At 32.3% G+C, this 25,302-nt stretch overlaps 12 protein-coding genes, 1 non-coding gene and 3 pseudogenes across 16 annotated transcripts, besides 4 other annotated features; 8 read left to right on the top strand and 8 right to left on the bottom strand.

The window, feature by feature from the left end:
- Positions 1-1,426: 1,426 nt before the first annotated feature.
- Positions 1,427-1,546: a mobile genetic element.
- Positions 1,547-1,575: 29 nt separating this feature from the next.
- On the bottom strand, positions 1,576-3,745 carry TVAGG3_0878080 (the record flags this gene model as incomplete). The annotated part of the gene is made up of 1 exon (XM_001309608.2): positions 1,638-3,422. One exon carries the CDS (start codon positions 3,420-3,422, stop codon positions 1,638-1,640), a length of 1,785 nt encoding a protein of 594 aa, XP_001309609.1.
- A 137-nt stretch (positions 3,746-3,882) lies between these two features.
- Positions 3,883-5,642: a mobile genetic element.
- Positions 5,643-6,059: 417 nt separating this feature from the next.
- Positions 6,060-6,131, top strand: TVAGG3_0878060. The gene has a single exon. It is a non-coding gene; the product is annotated as a tRNA-Val (tRNA).
- Positions 6,132-6,542: 411 nt separating this feature from the next.
- On the bottom strand, positions 6,543-6,914 carry TVAGG3_0878050 (ankyrin repeat and SOCS box-containing protein 4 family; the record flags this gene model as incomplete). Its single annotated transcript, XM_001309609.1, has 1 exon — positions 6,543-6,914. One exon carries the CDS (start codon positions 6,912-6,914, stop codon positions 6,543-6,545), a length of 372 nt encoding a protein of 123 aa, XP_001309610.1.
- An 883-nt stretch (positions 6,915-7,797) lies between these two features.
- Positions 7,798-8,223, bottom strand: TVAGG3_0878040 (protein of unknown function (DUF3447); the record flags this gene model as incomplete). The annotated part of the gene is made up of 1 exon (XM_001309610.1): positions 7,798-8,223. The coding sequence occupies one exon, from the start codon at positions 8,221-8,223 to the stop codon at positions 7,798-7,800; it is 426 nt and encodes a 141-aa protein (XP_001309611.1).
- Positions 8,224-8,277: 54 nt separating this feature from the next.
- Positions 8,278-8,586, bottom strand: TVAGG3_0878030 (spectrin binding; the record flags this gene model as incomplete). The annotated part of the gene is made up of 1 exon (XM_001309611.1): positions 8,278-8,586. One exon carries the CDS (start codon positions 8,584-8,586, stop codon positions 8,278-8,280), a length of 309 nt encoding a protein of 102 aa, XP_001309612.1.
- Positions 8,587-8,622: 36 nt separating this feature from the next.
- Positions 8,623-8,711: a mobile genetic element.
- Positions 8,712-9,299: 588 nt separating this feature from the next.
- On the bottom strand, positions 9,300-12,577 carry TVAGG3_0878010 (nuclear export signal receptor protein; the record flags this gene model as incomplete). The annotated part of the gene is made up of 1 exon (XM_001309612.1): positions 9,360-12,416. One exon carries the CDS (start codon positions 12,414-12,416, stop codon positions 9,360-9,362), a length of 3,057 nt encoding a protein of 1,018 aa, XP_001309613.1.
- Positions 12,578-12,812: 235 nt separating this feature from the next.
- TVAGG3_0878000 (uncharacterized protein) lies at positions 12,813-14,039 on the bottom strand (the record flags this gene model as incomplete). The annotated part of the gene is made up of 1 exon (XM_001309613.1): positions 12,813-14,027. One exon carries the CDS (start codon positions 14,025-14,027, stop codon positions 12,813-12,815), a length of 1,215 nt encoding a protein of 404 aa, XP_001309614.1.
- A 190-nt stretch (positions 14,040-14,229) lies between these two features.
- Positions 14,230-25,302: part of a mobile genetic element that runs on past the window's edge.
- On the top strand, positions 14,393-15,211 carry TVAGG3_0877990 (phage tail repeat-like family; the record flags this gene model as incomplete). Its single annotated transcript, XM_051250310.1, has 1 exon — positions 14,393-15,211. The coding sequence occupies one exon, from the start codon at positions 14,393-14,395 to the stop codon at positions 15,209-15,211; it is 819 nt and encodes a 272-aa protein (XP_051085785.1).
- Positions 16,840-18,479, top strand: TVAGG3_0877980 (annotated as a pseudogene). Its single transcript has one exon. A coding segment is annotated over exon 1 (1,640 nt).
- On the bottom strand, positions 18,769-19,595 carry TVAGG3_0877970 (uncharacterized protein; the record flags this gene model as incomplete). Its single annotated transcript, XM_051250309.1, has 1 exon — positions 18,769-19,595. A coding segment is annotated over one exon (827 nt), but the record flags the coding sequence as incomplete, so codon positions are not given.
- TVAGG3_0877960 (uncharacterized protein) lies at positions 19,613-20,014 on the top strand (the record flags this gene model as incomplete). The annotated part of the gene is made up of 1 exon (XM_051250308.1): positions 19,613-20,014. One exon carries the CDS (start codon positions 19,613-19,615, stop codon positions 20,012-20,014), a length of 402 nt encoding a protein of 133 aa, XP_051085783.1.
- Positions 20,034-20,189, top strand: TVAGG3_0877950 (uncharacterized protein; the record flags this gene model as incomplete). Its single annotated transcript, XM_051250307.1, has 1 exon — positions 20,034-20,189. The coding sequence occupies one exon, from the start codon at positions 20,034-20,036 to the stop codon at positions 20,187-20,189; it is 156 nt and encodes a 51-aa protein (XP_051085782.1).
- Positions 20,208-20,792, top strand: TVAGG3_0877940 (phage tail repeat-like family; the record flags this gene model as incomplete). The annotated part of the gene is made up of 1 exon (XM_051250306.1): positions 20,208-20,792. One exon carries the CDS (start codon positions 20,208-20,210, stop codon positions 20,790-20,792), a length of 585 nt encoding a protein of 194 aa, XP_051085781.1.
- Positions 20,839-22,816, top strand: TVAGG3_0877930 (DNA/RNA polymerases family; the record flags this gene model as incomplete). Its single annotated transcript, XM_051250305.1, has 1 exon — positions 20,839-22,816. A coding segment is annotated over one exon (1,978 nt), but the record flags the coding sequence as incomplete, so codon positions are not given.
- On the bottom strand, positions 23,309-23,652 carry TVAGG3_0877920 (annotated as a pseudogene). Its single transcript has one exon. A coding segment is annotated over exon 1 (344 nt).
- On the top strand, positions 24,363-25,226 carry TVAGG3_0877910 (annotated as a pseudogene). Its single transcript has one exon. A coding segment is annotated over exon 1 (864 nt).

Here is a 25,302-nt window from a genome sequence, read left to right as displayed (position 1 = left end):
TATCAATTTGAGAAATACTGTTGCAATTACTAAATACAAACTCTTCGATAACTTCAATATTATTTCCGAAGGTAATTTGAGACAATTTTTGGCAATTGTGAAAAGCTGAATTATTAATTTTTTTATAACAAGCGAATTCTCAATTATTGAAAGATTATAACAAGATTTAAATGCTTCACTTCCAATTACTTCGAGATTTTCTGAAAATTCAATCATTATTAGGTTTTAACAATTATCAAAAGCTCCTGATTCAATGATTCTTAACGTGTTTGGGAATTTCACATTTTTGAGATTTTCACAATCTTTAAAGGCACATTCACTTATAACTTCATATTTGGGCATAAGAAACTCGGAGTTTTCATCAAAAGTAATATGTGTCTCATTGATTTTTATTATTCTTTCATTTCTATGATATATATTAGATAATATTTTTATTCCATTGATATTTTGATAAGTGACATTTAAAATAGCATTCACAGGAAAACGACAAAAATTTGTAACTTCACTATTTATGATGATATCAATTTTTGAATAACTTTCTTTCCTGGTATCAAATTTGTAAATAAATACGCTGAAATCAAATGATATATTTGAAGGGCCATCAAATATTATAGTTTTAATCCTTGAACAATAATCAAAAACATCATATCCAATGAATTTTAAATTTTTTGAAAAAAACAATTTTGTTAAATCTTCACAATTGAGGAAAGACTCTCCAATTATTTCGAGATTAGACGGAAAAATAAGTTCTGTAATCTTTTTACAATTTGTAAATGAACTATATGATATTTTTTTGATATTTACTGAAAAAATAATTGTTTCTAGATTGTAACAATCTTTAAAACAATATACTGGAATTTCTGTTATATCATTTGGAAAACATGTTTCTTTTATTTTTTCACATTCAGAAAAGCTACTAAATCCCAAAGATTTACATGAAATAGGAATGTTTATATTTGTAAGATTTTTGCATCCTGAAAATGCAAAAATTCCAATGGAATGAATATTTTGGTTTAATGAGCCATTAACAAGTGATATGCAGCAGTAAAAATAATAAGAAGGTATTACTTCAATTTGACCTTTGATAGTAACACTGGAGATACTTGTGTTGTATGCAAATGTATTTGTGAGCAATGAACCAGTAAAATTACAATGAAATAATTCATCGCATTGAATACCAAAGATTTTTAAACTAAACCGATTTGCGTTTTGTCACTTTTAACTGTAATTTCGAGAAAAAAAGTTGACACAATTTGTATCTATCAGCATCTGAAATACATTAAATCATATTATATCTTTTTGTTGTATTAAAATTGTAAAAAAAAATAATAACCTTATTTTGTGCTACTATGTTGAATCCCCTAAAATGCCCAATATTTGAAAATCTTGTCTCCAATATTGAGAGTTCTGCAATGAATATCTATTATTAAGGCTGCACTTACGTCCATCTGACTAATATTTGACAACTGGCGTGAAGCGCCATTCAAAATTAACCTTAAACATCTGAATTGAAGCGCGTGTCATAGGGGGCGTAAGTTCACCTTTAAATCATACATAACATTGTGGAGTTAAATTGTTTTACAAAATATAGCTATATTATTTACATAAAAATAAACAAAATAAAATAAAGACATAAATTATTCAGCTTTGATTGATGTCATTGCTACAATGTCGTATTTCTTACACATTGCATCCCATTCTTTGTCACCAATTGTAACTGGCAAATTCAGTGTAACACTCCAACTTGCTTGAAGTTCTTCTTCAACAGGAGTAGAGTTTACATCGTTTATATTTGGAGAAGGTTCCACGAAACTTGTTATTGCAACATTGTCTAATGTTTCATCCAAGTCATCTCTATTTGAGTTCAAATGAATGACGACATCATTCCATGCACTCTTTAGTGATTCCTTCTGTTGTGGGAACAAGTTAACCAGTGCTTGGAAGTCAGAAACAGGTTGAGGAACATCTAGTATCTTTGGATGTTTCTTTAGTGATTTCATCAAGTTCATATAAGGCTGTGTTTGCGTTGGTTGTTGTCCATCGAATTTGATTTCTTTCAGTTGTGGAGAATTCTCAATGAATCTCGATAAAACTTCAATTCCTTGGTTACCGATGTTGTTACTACTTACATCGATACTTAGAACATATTCTTTCAACTGAATAACAGGCAGCAATTCGCATATCAATGGACCATTTGGTCTCTTCTTTGATCCAGTCAAAACGAAATTAGAAATCGTTGTATTTTGGAACAAAACAACTAAACTATTCAATATAGAAACCATTTTGTCATCATCGTATTTCGGATATGACAAATCGAGTAATTTCAATCCATGTATACGACTCAAGAACATTGCAAATCTCGCATCCAATCTATTATTACTCCATACAATACTCTGTGGAGGAGATTCAGAAGGAGATGATGCTTCCAACAAATTAAACAATCTCTCGTATTTGTTGTCTAAAACAGTCATATTACTTAAATCAACAAGTGCTGATCGCTTGAAATCAACGGAAGTCAACAAATACAATAAAGCATCAACATCCCAACCGACTTGTGATAAATTAATCTTTTCAATTGTGGCAGGTAATTCGAATTCAACATCTTTTTTCCATGTGAAAACATTCAATGACAAATCAATGTCTTGTAATGATGTGGATTGTCCACTGATTATAGTAAAGAAGTCACACAAGTTTATGTTACAGTTACTGAGCTGTAGATGCGTAAGTTCTGTAGAAACAATGAAATCTTTCATGGAAAACAAAGATGAAGGAGTTATACAATTAAAATCATGAGAAATTGACAAAGAAGTGAGTTGTTCGAATCTGTCAAAGAGTTTCATGAACAACGTAATTCTGTTTTCAACAAGACCACATTCATTGAACGTAATGTTCTGTATCATGTTAGATTGGTTCGAATAAAGAAGATATCCGAACATTTCTTCTGTAAAAGCGAATCGGTGGAAGTTTAATGATATGATCGATGAACCGACAATTGCTTCTAAGAATTGTTTGAAGCCTTGGACTTTTTCTACATCTACGAAAGTTATTTCTTCCAAATCACGATTAGCTTTAACAAGTTTAATCAATGATGGGAATAATTGGTAATGTTTCGACTCTGAAACCTTTACGGCTTTGATATTCTGAGTAAGTTCGAGAGATAAGAACAATGCGCTCGCCATTTTCTTGTCTAATGAGAATTCTGTAAAATCTATGAGCTTGGGATTAGTTTTCAGACTTTTATATAGCTTCTTGTTGAAATGTTCGTTAATAGAATGTCCCAAAGAATGACAAGAGGAGATATAGAGGCCTACGAACATCTGTGGCAATACTTCTGGTGGCACAAACTCAGAGCATAATGGTAAGTCGAAATGAAGTCGAAATTCTTGTGGAAATAACTCGTAAAATAAAGTTGCTAATGACATAGAAAGAGAATCAATGTCTTTTGTTTCGATGACTATGCTTCCGTTTGAAAATTTGAAAGAAAGTTGATGCTTTTTTGGACTGTTTATTGATTGAAGATTTACCCACGGAAATGAACGAGATATCTTAACCGAATTACCAAATACAGCAGATTTGCATAGGTAAAACTGTGCATATGTCGCAATGAAATATCTTGTATCTTTTCCACCTTTATGGTTAATCTTTGATACCCAAGCGCTATAAACGCATGGTTCGTACTTTTTCTTAACGGTCTCATAAAATGACTCTAAAAGCTTAGATCTCTCATCTGACATCAATTTTTTTTCTTCTCTCGTTTCATGAGATTTTCAACGATAGATTTCGACTTGTGATATGAAAAAGAAATGTAACCTCAAAAATTTACGTGATCTCTCTTAAAGTAGTTAACTAAAAGCATTTCTTTGCATTATGTATGAATACATTGGGGAGAAGCTTCCTAAACTTTTTCATCCCATAAATATGGTCATTATCTGGAATAAAGAGTTAAGCGTCATATGTCACTTTTTGTACTAAGGAAACATCGACTTTATGCGTTATGACTTTTCGATGAGGAAACAAGTGTTCACGTATTATAAACTTCCTTATTCCAATAAACCGACCCTAAACATAATTAATTCTAAGCATGATAATGGTCTCTTTTCTATGATAACCAAATCAATTTGGTTATCATAGTAAAGCACCAAAAACTGGAATAGGAATCGGCAATATGGAATCATGAAGCAACTCGGATAAAATAAATATGGAACATTCATACATCCATTCCCTATTTTTAACCATATTATATTTTCAAACAAAATTCTCGTACTATTTTCAATAAAATTTGCATAACCTTGTTATTACTCTTAGGCGAAAGATGATTTTAATGTTAATTTTATAGAAGAACTTTTAATGCATAATAAAATAACCATTTCCTATAAATTTAGACTTAAAACGGTGACAATAAACAAGCTTTAGTCTAGAAATTAATTTTCTACTACTATAAATGCATCTTTATCTTTAATTAGAAAAAAATTTATCAATTTTATTATCCAGATGAAAAAAGAAGTGACATATGATATTTTATCTAATTTAAAATCTTTTATTGATTGTTTTTAAAAACTTTGCATTTTGTATGAGTATTTCATGTTTAAATCAGTATAAATACGCAAAATACTTATGAAATTCCAGCTGTTATTCAGTACTATTCATTTTTCAGCAATCATTAACTGTGGAAGAGTATGGCAAACGTTCGATAATGATCATGTATACTCAGATCATCAAGAATGAATTAAAGTCAATGCAGGGAAATGGATAATCCGATTAAAAACCCCAAAAAGGAAAAAGATATTATATGAACGTCTCACAAATGGTTAGTACTAAGCTCTTTCCTGATGATTGAATATTCTTTCATATTTTTGTATATTGTAAGGGATTTTCTCCCCAAATATATAATACCTTCCTTATAAACGATCTACTTTCTTTGAATACAAGTATAATTTTACATTTTAGGAAAAAAATTTATTTTTTCAAATTTATCTTATAACAATAGAGATTTATATATGTGTGTGTCAATATAGGCTTTAGTGGTATAAAATTGGGTAGATTTTGTTTTATTTTGAGTAAAAAATTCAAAAAATACTACCTCATTTTGCGTGCAAAGGAATAGTCAGAGTTATTTAATAACATTTTACGAATGAACTATGGAATTACTATAACTTTTGAAGAAATTTCAAAGTTAATAGAAGATTGTATTTTAGAAATCAGCTAAAAGAATGATGTGCATGCATCAAGCGTTAAAGTATCCTAATCAGAATATAGTAATATACAATGATTAGCAAAGCAGATTTGAATCGGCAAGAAGAGTTGCTTAAAAAATCAGTTGAGTCTTCTCTAGTTTCCACACTGCCTATTCCTGTTTAAGTGCGGTTATTCCTATTCCAGTTTTTGGTGCTTTACTATGATAACCAAATTGATTTGGTTATCATAGAAAAGAGACCATTATCATGCTTAGAATTAATTATGTTTAGGGTCGGTTTATTGGAATAAGGAAGTTTATAATACGTGAACACTTGTTTCCTTATCGAAAAGTCATAACGCATAAAGTCGATGTTTCCTTAGTACAAAAAGTGACATATGACGCTTAACTCTTTATTCCAGATAATGACCATATTTATGGGATTAAAAAGTTTAGGAAGCTTCTCCCCATTAACTATTTGAGGAAAAATCAAAATATTGTCCATAAATTTCGGAGTTGAAGAATCAAATGTTAAAATATCAAGACCAGATGGATGCTTGAAGAAGGTGTTGCATTCTATCATGCAAAGAAGCGTCAGTATCCTAAACAGATGGAACATTCCAAAATTATTGATTTAATTACTAAATTAAGGAACCAGGAAGAAGAATTAAATCAAATAGCTGAAAATGAGTTAAAATCTAAGATATAATACTACAGTTTAATAAATTAGTCTTTTTGTTATAAATTAAATCAAATTTGATGCATTTTCTTTTTGTAATATTTCTCAAAGTTTTGAACCATGATAATTGTCAATTCATTCTCATTCTATTTCAATTAATGAATTAAAACAAGTTTAATAAAATTTATAAATTATAACTTCGCCCAAGTCCCAGTAGTATATTGGTTAGAATAGATCCTTGACACGGATCAGAGGCCAGTTCGATTCTGGCCTGGGACATTTTTTTTCTTTATGAATTTGATTTTGAGATAATGAATTCGTGATTTGCGTAAATCAACTTCGGTGGGATTCCAAAACACAATGATAATACATTTAGGAGGAAACAAACTCCTGAAATCTTTAATATACAATCGGGTTTTACATAGGGTGCAAAAAAATGTGAAAAACGATTATTTAAAATTGAATTTTCACATTTATTGCGTATTTGAAAAATCTTGGAGGTGATCATTATTTTCAAATTATTATCAGAGTATTTATCAGCCCAAATATGAGTATTTTTTGGTAAGAAATGATCTTTTTGTCATAATACCTTTTAAATGCTTATTAATAAAACTCGCAGAAATTGAAAATTTAGTTTTTGAGATTTGGATAAATTTCTGCAATTCATATCTAGAATATTATGTAAGAACATTATTCTTTTGCATCATGCGAAATAAGAAGTTCAACTATTTCTTCATAATCAAACAATTTTGCAATATGAAGTGCTGTTTTTCCATTTTTTTTCTCATTGACATTCGAAATGTGAGAAATAAGAGCTTCTACAATTTCTTTACGATTAAACAATGTTGCTTTATAAAATGCTGGTCCGCCATCTTTATTTTTATCGTTGACATAAGCACCATGTGAAAGGAAGTATTCGATATGGGACGGAATATTAAACATCGGTGAATAAACAAAACATTTGTTTATATCATTAGTTTCATCGAAATAAATTAAAAAGGATTCAAGATTTTTGTAAAATCCATAATAATCAAAATTGATTTCTAAATTGGACTCATTCATCAAGAATGTAACAAAATCAATGTTGTGTGAAATCACTGCATATATGATTCAATTTTCATTTGGTTTTTGATGTTTCAAACATTCACTTATAATCTCCGGATTTCCTCCAAGAAATGATAATTCAAGACATGTTTGAATTATTGGTGATTCAAATTTTGTTCTTAAGAACTTGAAACAATCAACTGCTCCATGGTAACAACATGATTCAAGTAATGAATGCCCTTCCTTAGAATATGGATACTTCTCAATTTGTGCCTCATACTTACACCCAGAGTTTCAAGCCAAATTGCATGTTAGATTTTTGTTGGACTACCTTTAATGAAGGACATATTTGCGTTTTACTCTATGGAATATACTATGTTATACTTGTGGAGAAACTATTTCTTCATATAAAAGAAAAAATAACGTATATTTACAGTGCGCAAACCTATACTGAGATTATGCGCCCTCTAATATTTTACTCAATTGAGGAAAAAAAAATCTAGAAAACTTCAGCATGAAATAAGAAGCTCTTCAGTTTCTTTGCTATTATACATTTCTGCAATCTCAAGAGCAGTTGATTCACCGTCACCTTCTTCATTGATATTTGCACCATGTGAAATAAGAACTTCAGCCGTTTCTTTACTGTTATATTTTGCTGCTTCATGAAGTGCTGTGTTTCCAGTTATATCTTTTTCATTGATATTTGCACCATTTGAAATAAAAAAATTGGCTTCTTCTATATAATTATATCTTGCTGCAATGTGAAGAACGGTTTCTCCGTATTGATATTTTTCATTAATATTTGCGCCAATTGAAAGGAAATATTTGCAAAGTAATGGGATATTGAACCATGCTGAATGAAAAAAGCATTCGTTAACATTATTAGTTTGATCGAAATTAACTAAAAATGATTCAATATTAAATAGATTGCTATATTGTACTCATTCATCAAGAATGTAACAAAATCAATGTTGTGTGAAACAATTGCATACTCCATACATTTATAATCTGGTGTTTGATATTTCAAACATTCACTCATGATCTCCGGATTTCCTCCTAAAAATGAAAATTGCAGGCATGTTAGTGTTATTTCTGAGCTGAATTTCGTTCTTAATAACTTGAAACAATCAGCTGCTCCATGATAACAGCATAATTCAAGTAATGAAAATGGGCGGTGAAACGGTGGATATAAATGGCTTTCAAGTTTTTGATCTTTATCAAATTCGCCTCTTTCTGTGAACAAGATGAATTTTTCTAAGTCATTATGCATAATTGCTCTGTAAATTGTATTTTCTGTATGAATATCGAAATTTTCTGAATCAAACATTTCGAAATCATCTAATCTGTTTATTTTAATACCATATTCTTTATAAAACAAGAATTATGGAGTAAGTTGAATATTTCTAACATCTGTGACATGATAATCATCAACTATATGTTTGGCGAGTTTCAAATATGATTTTGTATAGCGGTTATTATACAGAATGATATCTAAAATATCTCTTACAATATTTTGGGGAAGATATTTCTTTGAATCAATCAATTCTGTTTTGATCATTTTGTAAATCGAGTTTAATTCTTCTTCATTTTCCGTTTTTAACTGATACAATGCATTATATAAGTCGATGTGATATTTTAAGATACTTCGCCATTCACTGTATTTATTTGTATTAGTGTCTTGATCGGACATTAAAAAGTTTGACTCGTTAAAAAATTTATTAGGAGAAAAGGTACATTTCACTAGGCTATAACAGCAAAATGGAACAAAAATATGATTAATAGCATCCCTACATACTGCCTAACAATATTTATACGATTTACCAGATATTTGGAAGCCTAAAAAGCTAATGACTAATTAAGGATGCGATGACAAAGAACTTTTTATAGATGAAAGTATAATCTTTTAGAATTTTCAAAATTAATCTGTAATTAAATGGAGATATTATGAATCTTTTGAGGTATAATGACACACTAATGAGGCATTAGATCAATACAACTCAAATTCAAACATATTTGTCAATTTTTTATTCAATAAAACAAATTTCGGATTTGAATCTTTCAATTATAGATCCTAAATAAGATGGGATGCCATTATCATCATAAGCTGTTCCTTTTTTATTGCGCTTCTGGAAGAAAGCTGCAAACTACTTCAAATATGATGAGGTTCTTATTGTAGTGTATATCTGTGCACGCTTGGTATCGACTTGCTTTGGACTTTTATTTGTTAATAAATCCGAAATTTTTTGAACAGGAATTCCATCGAATATTCTCTCAAGCAAAAAGTGCTGCTCTTTTATTGCTCATGTCTTTGTGCTGGACATCAAATCAAATTGGGGTCATTTTCAATAACTCAGTGGTAACATCTAATTTATGTTTACCAAAGGTAACTAAAAATATTATGCAGAAATAATTAAATTTTAAACAATTTGATATAAAGAGAACAATAATATATAATTATATAATTTATTTGAATGCTTCTTCAGGAGCAGTAATTAATGCTTTTGTTGAAGAAACAAAAGTGCTGACTGCACTGTTAAATGTTGTTTTTTCGCAGACTTCTATTCTTTCTCGAAATTCCTGATAAAATCTTGTGAATTCATCTCTATTTGAAGCAAAATTAACAGCAGTTTCATAAAATGTGTCTAGTGACTCTGGATATACTTGCCATATATCATAAATACAGTTAGAAATGGCTCCAACAGTAGCATTATTTGTATATAAATTGCCCCAAAGAATTCTATACAATCTATCAAAGCTGTCCTTATCTAATACTGAGATATCATTGATATTATTAACAAGATTCGATAAAACAGTAGTTGCAGGAACAATATTTGTTGCATGCAAAATATAAGAGCCAATACAACTCAAAATAATAGGGCCACATTGTCCTTCAGTGCTTTCAATTGCAATATTTATGTGGTTCTTGCATAATGCCAAAACAAAACTCAAAAGAGCGTTTGCAACCTTCTCAACATCCATTGCAAGGTCCAATTCTATCAGAGTAATGATTTTTCCGCTGTCAGAAATCAATTCGACTAAAACAGGGTCATTAAATATCTTGAAAACAGAATAAGGAACGAAATTATTGTCCAACAAGCCTTCAATTATTCTACTCATCAATATTATATACCTACAAATGATTTGTTGTGAATCTGTTTTCAGAATATTATCAGAATGATTCTCCAAAATGGATTTAATCATGCGAGCACTACTCTTGAAGAACAAAACTCCATTGGGACTGTGTTTTCTGAACACAATAAGCTGTTTCTTGGAAAATATGATCGACCAAAATTTCAATAAGCACAAGATCTGTCTCACATCAGTGAATTGAGGTATTAATTTGTTCAAATGTTCGATCCTTTCAGGGAAAACGTAATCGAAAAACAACATAAATTGTTTGGTCGTTTGAACTTGAGAAAAGTAGCCACTAAAATCAATAATAGCTATAATAATCTCATCTATTGTTGATTTCACTGTTGTTACAGCTTCAAAAGCATGATTATACATCATCAAAAACTCCAAAGCGAAACTCAGAGGTGCAGAGCTATCAGTTAATATATCAGCAATCGCAGCATGCAAAAATCTTCTTGCCTTTTGATTTTCGAGATCAAATTTAAATTGATCATGCTTTCTTGCAGTTAACAACAAATCACCAACACCTGTATCTCTTGCCTTGTTCCTATAGTTCTGATCCATCAACATCTTATGCAAACATTGACTTACACCTGTCAAAATTTCAGGATTTTGTAAAAATTTTTCATCTGACAAAATTAAAATAAAATGTTTCATTATGAAACATACCAAATCATTGGAATTTCTAATGGGATAAGCACCTTCATCTTGAGCCAATAGATTAAAGAACTGTGATGCAGATGTCGAACTATCAGCGAACGGCAGCAATTTGATTGTTGATGAAAAATTCATCAATGATTTTTGGATGTAACAATTTTCAATTGGATCCAATGATAAAATATTTTGATATACATCAATAATTGTTCTATACAAAGAAACTAAGCTCTGCATGGCTTCAGGAGGATAATTCGTAGGCATTTTAATCGACATATATGTTGAGAAATTAATTAAAAATGAAAGACAAGCAACAATTACTTCAATTTGATTTTGATCATCAGGAGAATCAACTAAAGTATAAAATTGCGTTAAAAGTGCAGATAATCTGTTTTTAAGGTCTTCAAAAATTATCCAGATTTCATCTTCATGGAGATTTCGGACGTATTCGAAGATTGAGTTGCTCTCTGTGTCATTGAAACTGATGAAGAACTCAATGTCTTTGCTGATTCCGTCCATAATCAAATCAACAAATGCAAATAAAATTGAAATTTTAATTTGAATGTAATTCTTGTCTTTTGTTGACCAAAACCAGATGATATTTTGTGCTGATCCTGTGTTATCCATGAAATTATCTGTGGTAAACACATATTTCTGTATGTTTTCGAAAATTTGAACAAAATCTTCTTTGTACTTCTCGTATTTGCTGATTCTTGGGAATTTCTCAATGATGCTTTGATGTGTGAACCACAATAATGATGTTAACTCGAAAAATGATGGTTGAAAAACTTGTGAAATTTCGAAATTTTTCATAAATAAAAGTAATTTGTCAACAAACATCTGTTTGCAATCCAGTGAATCTTTATCTGTCATGGTGTTAAATGTTCCGGCTGTTGCAAGCGCTTTAAGAGCAAGAAAACCTTGATTTAAATCATTTGGCTGTAAATTTGAAACTGATTCAAAAATAAGAGTAGCAACATCTTCTGAAGTAATAGACTGTGGCCATTCGCATTCAAAAACAACTGTATCTGTTCTTTCCGCATTTATAATTGTTTGGACTTGAAAATGGTTGGAAATGTATGAAACATGGGGAAAATGTACCTTAAAGCCATCAATTTGATATTCGAAAGTACTTAAAGTGACAAATAATTTAAGAAGTAAAATTAAAAGATAATAATTAGGATTTGTCTCGGATATTATTTGTTTGAGTCTATTTAATGTAAATAACATGAACGGAAGGTAACAAACTAACTGAAAATTCGATAATTTCTTTTCGACAGCAATATATGACATTGAATCAATGAATCTTATGCATACAATGAATAAGTTTAAGTCATTAATGCTTGTATTAATGAATTCGCTGAGAAAATGATAATTATTTTCATCCATTCCCCAAATTGAAACGAATAGCAAGGCAAAATAGCGTTCAAAACTAGCTGTTGTTTGGTTTGCAATGAGTTCTCTTTTCTCTTGCATCACAGAAATCAAAGATTGAATGTAATTTTGTTTTTCTTCTGGATTAAATTGAGAAAAATTAGTCATCATGTTTTTGTAAAGATAAGAGGTTGCCATATCGAAGACTTTTGGATTCACATCTGAAAAATGAATTAAAGAATCTGCTTCTTCGCAATGATTTGCTTCAAAGTTCCACTTTTCTATGGAGTTCTGAGTACCATTTTCTATATGGTCAAGAATTAAGGCATTCAAATCATTGATATTAATACCTTCACTCATTTGACCAATAATAAAATGAATTATGTTATTGAATATTTGTACTTACTAACATCAATATAAAAGAAATTTGAGCATAATAAGTTCCAGAATAAAATGTATACATTAATTTTGAAAAATTCACATAAAAAATTGCATATTATACACTATGTAATAGATCAAAATATCAAAATTTAACTTTTTGTGTTGAGCTCAGAATAAATGGTCAGATAATGAGTTAATTGAAAAATATTCAATATATATTCTACAATCTTACTTGTAGTTCTATATTTTTGATCAATATTTACGAAATATAGAAGTTTCAAATAGATATTTATTAGATAATGTTGAATTAAATACGAAAAATAATATAATACTTTACATTAATAAAAAAATACAAGATGAGATTACTATAATAATCTATAAATGCGAAATGACTCTTGATTTGACATCGTAATTAAACATTTCGCTGTTTGAATGAGGAAATCTGTTACTAAGAAGCGGCATTCCGCTGCTACTTGTATCATCATCACTGATTGACACAAAAACGCGTACAATCATGATGATCAAGTAAACGAAGCAAACCAACAAAACAATTAACGAAATAATTTCAACAATGTTTACAGGAGTCTCTGTACTCTCTGTATATTTATATGATACGACATTTGACCAGTGTAACCTGTCAAATGAAATAGAAAGTCGTGTTAAATCGACATTATGAGGAAAAGTGCAATTAATTGAACTGGAAGCACCAATTAACTCACCAGAAACCAAAATACCAGATGCATTGCAAAAAGCGCTGTATGGTTTGTAATTTGTTTCAATTAGGAAATCAAAAACGAAATTTGTATCAGAAACACCGCCAGATGGAATAAATGATACTATTTTAGGGACTGGTATTGAGCATTCTTTGATTCCGTCACCAATTAATCCGTTCATGCATCTACAGCCTCCTGTAAACAAACATTCAGCATCCCTGTGGCATGTTGACTTACACTTCCAACATCCTCGTGTTTGTATTGGCCAATCTCCATGATATCCAGGAATACAAACGCATTTTCCGTGAACATTTGTAAATGTGTGAGGACCACTGCACCATTTAATTCCCTCATCATCAGATATTTCATCTTCTGGTTCTTCTTCGACTAATTTCTTCGATATTTCTTGATCAAATGAATCATAACCGAATGAGCGCCTGTTTTCAAGGAATTTTTCTTTTCTATCATCTTCTATTTCGTTTTTTACGTTTTTTGCTATAATTTTGGCTCTTTTTATAGGTGGAGTTACCAAAATTTTGGATGAGTTAGAGATTGTAGTAGATTTATTGTCTTCTACTTTATCTTTAAAGTTTTCTGTTGTTGGATTTATGTTGAGTGAAGAATTAATGAAAGTTTCGGTTATATTTGTTTTCAAATCGGAAATTTTTTCCAAATTTGTTTGTGTTATGCTATTATTTTCTATTACTGAATTGATCTTTTCTGTTAGATTTGATATATCATCTTTATTTGGTGATTTTACATCTGAATCTGTGATATTTTTAAATAAAAACTCTGGATCAATATTTAAACTCTTCAGTGGGTCTACCTTTTTATCTGCAGAAACAGATAATGCATTTAAAATGAAAAGCAAATGCATTATCTGTTTCTGTCAAATTGTCAATTTTGCGAAATTTCATTGACAAAAAAGTCAGTTGAAAATTTAATCAATAATATATTATGATTACAGCATTGTTTTTGAATCTAACGTGTAGTACTCAGAGCAATAAGCTCCAAAAATCAGTGACTTCGATTTTGATTTTGCAAAAAAACTCATTTTTATGGTTTGTGTTTCCCTATGTAAAAAAAAAAAAAAAAAAAAAAAAAAAAAGGTAGTGGGGCTTCCAGGCACTTCGTGCCCTCTAGCCCCGAAGATGTTTAGTATAAATGAAGTTTTTATTCGGAGGGCTTCCAGGAGCTTTTCTGTCACTTTTCAGGAAAAAACATTTTTATTATTATATATAAATGAATTTTACAAAACCACCGTTACCGTTCTTTGGAAATAAGAGTAGATGTAAAGATATTATATTGAGAGAACTTAAGAAACTACCGAATGGTCTAACATTTGTAGATTTGTTCGGTGGAAGTTTCTATATATCCCATTTGTGTCATATAATATTCCCAGACTCAAAGATTATATGCAATGACTTCGACAACTATATGGACCGTCTCAAACATATACCAGACACAAACAATATATTGAAAGAGTTAAAAGAAAAGATACCTATAGGTAAGATGGAACGTATACCATTAGATAACAAAAATATTGTGAGAGAGGTTTTGAAAAAAGCAGAATATATAGACTGGGATAGTATATCTGCTAGACTATTATATAGTGGTGCTATAAGAGTTCATGACATTGAAACACTTATGTCAAAAGTTTTATATCTTAACTATACAAATGTTTTCAAAGAGGACATAGAAAAATATATTGAGGGTATAGAGTTTGTGAGATGTCATTGGACAGAGTTGTATGAAAAATATAAAGACAAGGAAAATGTTTTCTTTATAGTGGACCCACCGTTCTATAACACATATGATTTTCAATACCAAGTAGACTGGACTTTGAGAGACTCTTTAGAAACTTTAGACGTTTTACATAACCATCCATGCTTTTACTTTACATCCGATAAAAGTGGTTTGGAAAGTGTCATGAGATGGTTAGAGGACATACATGACTATGATTTTAGATACGATAAGATAGAATATGAGAGAGGTCCTATAAACTGGAGAAAGTGTCATAACAAAGAAATTTTATTGGTAAGTAAATGTGGTTTGAAATAGGACTACTTGTTTTAGGTTTTTTCCATTGTGTCATTTACTTATTTGACGTGGCAGAAAGGTACAGAGAATATGAAGATGAACCAATACCAGCAAATGTTCAGCATATGTACTCGTAAGAGATATTTTTATCTAATATTAAATGGACGCACAGAACTTAGCGAATGCACAGCAACCTGGACAACCAACCCAGAGAATATTCAAATGAAGTTAGAATACAAACTGCAATGGCAAACTATGGTCAAGTGCCAACAGATGTACAAAATGCAAACTGCCATGTCAAATGACGCTGCGTTAGGTTTGCCACCATGGTATGCAAATATGAGATGGAAAGAGTTTATACAAACCCTGAAGTGGGATATAAACAACTTTATGCAGATGACGCGAACACAGGAGTTGACCCAGAATATGTTTTCTACCAGAGGAGAAACAGAATGTATGAGCTCCAGTTAAAGAATGCTATGGAACTCAACAGGAAAACGTAAGAGACTAGGCGGACATTAGATTTTTACATATAGTAAAATGGGTTTCTTCAGTAAGATAGAAACTTCTTTCGAAAATGTTGGAAGAGGTATATGGAATGGAATAAAAACCGTAGGAAGAGGAATTTGGAACGGTGTCAAAAATATTGGTAAAAGAGTAGGTCAGTTTGTTGGTAATTACCTAAAGACCCTGAACCAGAAGAACAAGCTCCTGTTATACAACAGCCTGAAACCTCACCACAGTCTAGTTGGCAACCAAATCCAACACCTCAACCGTATTAAAAAATTATATTTTTACCGTTCGATAGTAGTTGTATATGAAACTAAGTTCTAAGTAAAACACATGGTATAATGGAAACTATTCTCTTTCTTCCATCTGTAGTAAACCATACTTGAAAGTCTGAAATACTTCCACTTGGTGGTTCGTATAACTTTGTAGGTTTTTCGTAAAAGTCATTTGCCAAGCATAAGAAAGAGTTTTGGGCGCCAGAAAATGAAGCATGAACAATAATAGCAGCTGGGTCGAAAACATCTTTAAATAAATATGGTTCATCTCTTGCATATCGACTGTAAATATTTGCTAAAGGAAGTTCGACTTTCTGATTTAACATTCTTTGCAAATAATACCATGACATTGCAGTGAATTCTGTATATATTTGTTCGTCTTTCTTTGGATTGTCTTCGTAGATTTGAAATGACACTTGTGAATTTTGTTTGTCATATACAATTCTCACATAAAGTGTGCTCTCGGATTTGCATATCATCAGATATTTGCATAACATGAATTTATTTATCTTCTATATTTTTTAACGCAGTCTGTAGAGAAGATGAAAGGTCAACTTGTATTAGCTCAATTTCTTCCCACATTTTTCGTTTCCCTTCAGATATATAATCTATATGAACCTTACAATAAATGGAAAACTTTTATCTTCTACAGACACAAACTTCATTTTCTACAAAAAGCCAATAGCTTTTGTGACAGATGGGTCTCTTAGCCATCTTAATGGGTAGTCAAAACGATAGCCTTCATGCTTTACGGTCTCTGTCTCAAACTTTTGACCGACATTAGTAAAAAGTTCATCTAATGGTTAGTTGTAGCAACTCTTGAATTTTCTTTTTCTATTGGAAGCATATTTATCTAGAATAAAAATGTCGAAAGAAACAGCGTCTATGAGAGAAATACAACACAACCGACAACTCATTTTGCAAGCTCTAAATAAGAACACAACAAACTTTTCAAACTATTCTAAGATATCTGAGTCATTGAAAGAAGGGAAACTTAAAACTGACATTAAACCCAATGACAGATGAGTTTCTATTTCAAGACAATAAGAACCATACTGTCTGTATAAATCCAACAAAAGGAACTTTAAACGAGAAACCTATATCTGAACTTCTTTTGAAAGCAGATGTTGGCAACAAAGCTGACAAAGAATATGTAGACGATGCAATAGCAAAAGAAGAAGAAAGAGCTAACAATGCTTATGCAACAAAAGAACATACTCATCCTGAACTAGCAGACAAAACATTATGTTGACAATAAAATGTCAAGTGAAGTGACAAGAGCTGAAAAACGAATATTCTAAAAAGACTCATACACATACTATATCTGAAATAACAAACTTACAAGAAACCTTAAACAGGAAAAGTGACGTTGGACATACACATACTATATCTGAAATAACAAACTTACAAGAAACCTTAAACAGGAAAAGTGACGTTGGACATACACATACCATTGCAAATATTGCAAACTTACAAGAAACCTTAAACAGGAAAAGTGACGTTGGACATACACATACCATTGCAAATATTACAAACTTACAAGAAACCTTAAACAGGAAAAGTGCCGTTGGACATACACATACATCTTCTGAAATAACAGACTTAAACGTTAGCCTTGAAAATAAAGCAGATAAAACATATGTCAATGAAATATACCAAAGTTTGCTAGGAACAAAAAATATTGAAACTATGGTTGGTGACTTTCTGTCAATGAAGAAAACAAATTTTTAGATGGCAGTTGGTACAGTCCTTAGAAAATGGTACACGGTATAAACTCATTCCGAAAAATAACAATGAAATGTAGTAAGCTATAAAAAGAACGATGGTACACAAGTTAAAGTTCCATTAGACAACAACTGCTACTTAAACTTATATGGAGACGAACAAAAGAAATATTTAAGAGTTTATGAAATGACAGATATGACATTGCCTGACCCAGCTCCAGCACCATACTATTATGACTATGGAGATGACGTTAGAACACCACATGTAGATGAACAAAAGCTAACATTATATTTAGATTTTATAGATATAAAAGATATAATGCAATAGAAAAAACGAGAATAGTATACTATTATGAAGATGACAGAAATAAATATTATAGTCAAGACTTTACCTACCCTGAAAACATAAGATTATATTATAAAAAATATTCTGACACAAACCAGAAGAAACCTGAAATAGTTGCACTATATTTTAAGTTCAAAAGAGACAATCCTATAATATCTCATATGTTTGATTTAATGAACCCAGTAGGTTCTATTTATACATCTATGGAAGCAAGAGGTCCTCAAGTAATGTTTGGTGTTGGTGCATGGGAACAAATAGTCGACAGGTTTTTTGTATTGTGCAAACTCTTCAAAGGAAACAGGTGGAAGTAAAACGATTTCAGGTGAAAATTTACCTGCACACAGTCACTACATAGATTTAAGTACATCTCAAGCAGGTTGGCATAAGCATAGATATTGGGATTGGTCAGGAATGACAAAAGGTAAAGGATATGATGTTAAAGACGACGTTAAGTTTGCTATAAATTGTTACTGGGTGACACTCAGGGAGAAGGAAACCATACACATTTCGTTTCAGGATATACGCAAACAACGGGACAAAGTAAAGAACATGCCACCTTACATGACAGTTTACGCATGGTATAGAATTGCTTAGTCGTCATTTTCAACTTCTTTAGCATATTCGTCAGGAGTTGTCTTATATTTGTTAGGAACTGTCTTTGAAAGTATACCACCTTGAACTTTGACAAGTTTGAAACGAGGTCTGACAATAGTAGTTTTATCTTCTGCTTGCAGTCTGTACATTTTGCCATGTTTGCCTAAAACTTCATAATATTCTCTTGTATACTTTCTTCTATTTTTACGAACACGAAGGTGAGTACCTGTCGAGTTCCCATTGTTGTCATAGTCAATAGTATTTTCATATGGGTCGCGTTTAGGTATTTCTATTTTTACTTTGTCACCTTTCTGAAGTTTGAAGCCTGGCATTCTTTCTTGTTTGTCTCTTTTGACTAAACTATTAAATATATAGTCTTTCTCTAAGTCAGGGTTGTTTTTCATTTCTTCGGGGGAGTGGTTTCCCAAACCTTTTTGTTTACGGCTATTGTAAATATTTAAAACTTGTCTCATCTTTGCCATGGAGAAATGTCTGTATTTGTCGTCATATGACATTTCATCTACCTCACCACCTTGTGGTTGGTTTAAGTCTCTTAAGATTTTTATACAACTGTCAATGACACCAAGAGCAGAATGGTTTTGGTCGACAATGAAATATTGGTTTACATTTTTTGAACGCAGATAGTTTTTAATATCGTCTGATTTGAAAGAACTTTCACAGTCAGATGTCAGTTTTGTTGGATGGTATTTGTCAACGAATATTGTCAAAGCAGTTTTCACATCTAAAATATTTTTGGACTGTAATGGTATGGCTTCACAGTATCTTGTGTTTTGACCGACAAATATTAGCCAGTATGGTGGTCCATCTTCTCTATACCTCGGAATGTTTTCCAAGATATCCATAAACCAAGCATTTGGTGTTGAACTAAAGATTTTTATCATGAGTGCTTTCTTTGTTGCCTTAGAAACATAGGGGTCCTTGTTTGGATTCGTCATTTTTTAACCCATAAGAAATGGGTTTATTTGGCGCATTAGCAGGAGTTGCATCCAGATTTTTGCCCGCAGTGGGAACACTAGCCAGAGGTGCATTTGGAATTGGAAGGAAGATTTTGAGTACATTAGGTATACTGAAAGAGAAAGCACAACCTATTATACAAACTGTACAGAAAGGTTGGGAGGTAGCACGAGATGCAGCAAATCTTATTCCAAATCCTGAAACAAGAGGAAAAGTTCAAGGATGGATGGACAATGTAGGAAGAGAAGCAGGAAACTACTATAACAAAGCAAATGACTACTATAACCAAGCAGGACACTATATGGACCAAGGTGAAAGATTCTTTAACAGAGGATATAACCATGCACAACAATGGGTAAACAATAACCAACCTCAACCGCCTCAAACGTGGGGAATGTAAAGTTTTTTACTGAGATGAAATGAACAATACAGCATTGAGACAAATGGGTTCAAGATGGATTTGTCGGCTTCCAGCAGTTACACAACCACGTGTTTGTCAAGTTCTTCCTATACCTCAGGAAGTTTTAGACCGACTTAAAAAACCTAAACAACCAGTTGAAAACAAAACAAACTAAAATTTTTACTGAGATGAAATGACCGAAGAAGTTGAAACGGTAGATTTGACACCACAAACAAAAAGTTCAGAACCATTGTCAAAACCTGTCAAAGAACTTACAGATGAAGAGAAAAATTCAATAATAGAAAGTGCCAGGTCTGGAAATACAAACCCTAACTATAAAGTCACTTTTCATAGAAATGGAACGGCTAGTATCTCAAAAAAGAAACAGACTCTCACAAATAAAATATTGAAGTCTGAAGGAACTAAAGAGACAACAGATGGGAAGGTATTCTTCACTGACCAACAGTTCATTATAGAACATCTCATTGACTTAGAGTCGAAATATTCTAAACTTTACAACAAACACAAAAAGTTGAAAGGAAAACAAAAACAAATGGCATATGATATTTATGAAGATGTTGACGACACAACTGTTCCTGCAGGTGAGGTAAAGTCAGAGGAACCGAAAAGTGACGAAAAACCGATAGAAGAAGAGAAACCAAAAACTGAAGATAAACCAAAACCAAAGTTTAGTTTCCAAACTAAACCAAGTCAACCTTCATTAGCTGGTATGGGTTGGCGTCAAAGACTTCTGGTAGCAGGAGGTTATGTAAAGTAAAAGAAAAAAATATTTTTTTATTTTTATAAAAATGCCCCCGTATAGAATGGATAGAAGGTCTGCTAGAATAAAAGCAGAGTTAGAAAGATATGGTTGGAGAGTTTCAAAGAAGTTTAAATATAGGAAGGGAAGACCCATAAAAGTCTATGACAAATTGTCTGGTCTTCGCTATGAAATGGACTTAGAAACAGCACGCGCAAATTATCCAAACAGATTAGAGAGGTTAGAAGAAGAACGTCTTATGGACATGCCTTTCAATGTTACTGAGCCTCAAGTTGAAGGACACGACGGCTTTGCCAGATTCTACTGGAAACATGACGAACAATTGCATCCTTTGAGAAGGAAAAAAGGAAAAGGTGAAGACTCACATGCTCCCATGGAAAGAACAAGATATGCATATGAAAAGTACCGTGAAGTTAGAAGTCAAATTACATCTGGTCGAACCTTTACAGTAAACTTTGACGAAGGAAAGAACAAAGAAGGCTTCATGGGAGTACTTGCTGCAATTCAAGATGGAAATAAGAAAGGATACAATCTCAGACTAACCGTAACAGATTTGGATGGTCACATTTACTATGCACATGGCAATGTCACAACAGCTGCAATGCTTCTTGACGCTTTCAAGACTACAAAGAGAGAACAAATGGTTGACTCCGACTCAGACATTTTGAATGCAATTGAAGGAATTGCAAGTGTAAAATTTGAATGGTACCAACCGAACCCTCAAGCAGTCAGACAACATGCTGGATACTTCCCGTTCATAAATAAGTCTGACATTGACTTGACAAGGTATGGAATTTACAATTCAATTGAAACAATTGTCAATGAACCTTGTATTCTTACATGTCTCAGGAACTCTGGTCTTGTTACAGATGAGAAGATGAAGTATCTTGAGTCATGTGTGAAGACAAGGTACATTCTCAGAGGTCAATTGGCAAAAATTGCACCGTTGGCAAATGTCAATATCCGAGTCAACATACCTACAGCTAAAGGTTCTTCACATGACGACTATGTTGTTGACAAAGACTTACCATGGTTGAAGATTGCAATTGTCCACAACCACTTCATGTTGAACGAAAGTCTTATGTTCGGAAAAGGCAAGTGCAACATTGTCAGAGCTGTAAACATTCTTTTCGAGAAAGGTTTGTTGGAACCAATTCCAGATGACAAGCTGACAGAAACTTTTGTACCAAAAGACGAAACAAACTTTTCACTGTTAGCAAGACCAAAAGTTGTTCCAGACAAAGTTCTAGTACAAAAGAAGTACACAGTTCCAAAAGGAGTTGGATTGTTCGGATACCAACCTGAACCAGAAGAACTTCCAATGAGGTTGCAAGAACTTCAAGATGCTATAAACAAACTTCCATTGAGAAATCCAATCGACGTCAAATTGTATTGGAGAGCATCTGAGTTAGGTCAGAAGGTTTTATATGAAACAGGTTGCTTCGACGATGTTTATGAGATAACAGGAGAAGTTTCTCAGAAGATAAGAGACTCACTTGAATTTCCACGAACTGGTCCGATTGGATGCGACAAGTTTGACTCATATGAAAAGATATACTATGTCGACCTTAACGCTGCGTACATGAGGTTCGTCCAATATATTCCAACTGGAATTCCAAACGAAGACGGTGAGTTCCCAGGAAGGAACTATACAGTTGGAAAAGTCATACAACAACTATATGATATTAGGAAAGCTTCAAACCCCAAACTTGCAATGACACTCAAATTGCTTATGAATTCGACATGGGGATATTCCATTAAGAAACCTCAAGAGATGAAGAGTAAACATTATGAGAAGGTCGACAACTTTGTTGAAAGGTTTTCTCCTTTTGTTTTGAAATACGAATTTACCGAAGGTGAAAGTGGCTTAGTAACCACATTAAAACCTATTGTCGAACATTGGTCTTACCCTCAGTTCGCAAAAGCAGTCCTTGACAACTACAACAAATTCTTCTCCGAAGTCAAATCCAAAGTTGTGGTTTACTATGAGAACATCGATGCACTCATGACGAACGAAGAAGGATACAACAAACTCATTGAAATGGGTTTAGTCGGTGAGAAGATGGGCTGTTTTAAGCTAGATAAGGTATTTTCCGAAGTTCATGTCCTCTCCAAGCGTAAGTACTGGGGCATACTTGAAGACGGCACAGAAATAAAACATTGCATGAAATAAAACATTGCATGAAGTAAAACATTGCATACCATTTTAAAACATTTTTTAAAACAGTATATTTTTACATATATTAAATGTTTCAGGTTGAAAACAAAGAACAAAAGTAGCAGATACAAACCGTTAGACTATATCTTTACAAATACTGGTAGGACTATTTCAGATGAAGAAATTTTATCTCGAATTGTCTTTCATATACAACTACGGAAAAGTGCTAAAAAGCACTGAAAAATATATTTTAGGGTAGAAGGGTATATCTACCCCGTTTTCTACCCTCATTTCTACCCGTTGAATTTTCATGAATTTCCTTAAGACAGCAAAAAAGTTAGTTAAAATGAGATGTTTACTGAACTGGTTGGATGTCGCCTTCACAGGTTATGTAGAACGGCTGACCAGAGAAGTGGAACAGTGCTCTGAGAATTTGTATAATTCGTGGAATTGGACTCTCTCTGTTTGGAAGTTGTATCCATGGGCGCTTTGCAAAGAACTTGAGAAGAGCTTCTTTCTTCATCTCCTTTATGTCGTCTACAGGAGTGTTTTCTGGTATTTGAATTGGAATTCCAGTTTCAATTTCGATTTTCAGCGCACCTCTTCCAGACAACCAGAAGCCGAGGGACTTGTTGGCTTTGTCCTTGCCCAAGTACTGCTTAACAACTTCATTTATCTCTATAAGGTAAATTGCCTCATCTAATGGCTCGACCTCGTCCATTGCTACTGTTTCAGAACTAGTCTTGTACTTTTTCAGAACAATACTTGTACTGTTTCAGAACTAGTCTTGTACTTTTTCAGTACAATACTTGTACTGTTTCAGAACTAGTCTTGTACTTTTTCAGAACAATACTTGTACTGTTTCAGAACAATACTTGTACTTTTTCAGAACAAGACTTGTACTTTTTCAGAACAAATTTCCCGTAAAAGCTCTCAATTTGTGAGAAAAATTTTCTGTTTCAGAACAAGACTTGTACTTTTTCAGAACAATACTTGTACTTTTTCAGAACAATACTTGCACTGTTTCAGAACAATACTTGTACTTTTTCAGAACAATACTTGCACTGCTTCAGAACAATACTTGTACTGTTTCAGAACAAGACTTGTACTGTTTCAGAACAATGTCCGACGTACCACCAAAAAATATATTTTAGGGTAGAAGGGTATATCTACCCTCATTTCTACCCTCATTTCTACCCTCGTAGAAAACACACAAAACTCTTGAACTTTGTATAAAAAAAGCAACCCGCGGAAAACAGCGGGTTGGTATATTCTTCACAAAATGCTTGTTTTTGAGGTCGAGCCATTTTTGGCTCCACCGTATTTTTAAACCAAACTCGTTCATTTTGTGCTGAAATAAAATAAAGGTAGTCCCACCAAAAAATATTTTTTATTTTTATTGTAAGAACATGTTTGCAACAACAGCACCAAACTCGTTAGTCATGAACCCAACTTCAATGTTAGTAGAGATGAAAAGCTTCATTCCTTCTTCATATACTTTCGAAACAGAAATCCAGAAGATAAAGCAAGAACTTCTCCAAGGAGATTTAGACTGTAGTGCAAAAGATGAAACAAATGAACAGTATCTTTATGAAATGCAAGATATTATAGACCATTTGCCTAAACTTCCTGAAATACAACAACAAAAACTCACTATTCCAGAATTCGAATGAAATTGAAGTCAGACTGACTGACTCAGTAGAAATAAAGAAGTTCATACGAAAGGTAAACTATGAGTTTCTTGGATTTCATTGCAACCACAAAGTCATTGACATATATAAATCTGAAGAATTTAAGACCTACGACAACTTTGTTTCGTTAGTTGCTGAGTGTGTCTTGCAGATAAGAGATAAAGATAGAAGAGGTAAGGTATGGAACCAACAGATAAAACCAGCAACCTTTGAGTTAAAGAAAACCATCTACGCCTTAGTCATACTAGCAGGACAAATTTCAGAATATAACGCAAAAATGAACTCACAATGTTCTAAATGTAAAGCAGCAATGAGGAAATATAACTACTCCGTCAAAGAGATAGAAAGAATGAGAAAAGACCATACTGACTTAAAGAAAGAAGTAGAGAAACCAGCAGAAGATAAAATGGACATGTTGACATTTCTGAACAAAAACTATCCAACTGCTAACGATTTCCTTCTTTCAGATGTCAAGAAGAAATATAAAGAAACCTTCGCATAGTTAAAATTTTTGATATCCTTCGTGAAGAAATAGAAGCTACAAAACTGTTTAAAGTCATGAACCATCACAACATATACCATGTAAAACGCTTGTAAAACTTTATGGTAGAAATGAGGGTAGAAAACGGGGTAGATATACCCTTCTACCCTAAAATAT

Source organism: Trichomonas vaginalis, chromosome VI, assembly GCF_026262505.1.
Source record: "Trichomonas vaginalis G3 chromosome VI, whole genome shotgun sequence".
In the NCBI taxonomy this organism is placed as follows: Eukaryota; Parabasalia; order Trichomonadida; family Trichomonadidae; genus Trichomonas; species Trichomonas vaginalis.
The sequence above is the reverse complement of the archived record's forward strand: the minus strand, read 5'-3'. Positions and strand labels throughout refer to the sequence as shown.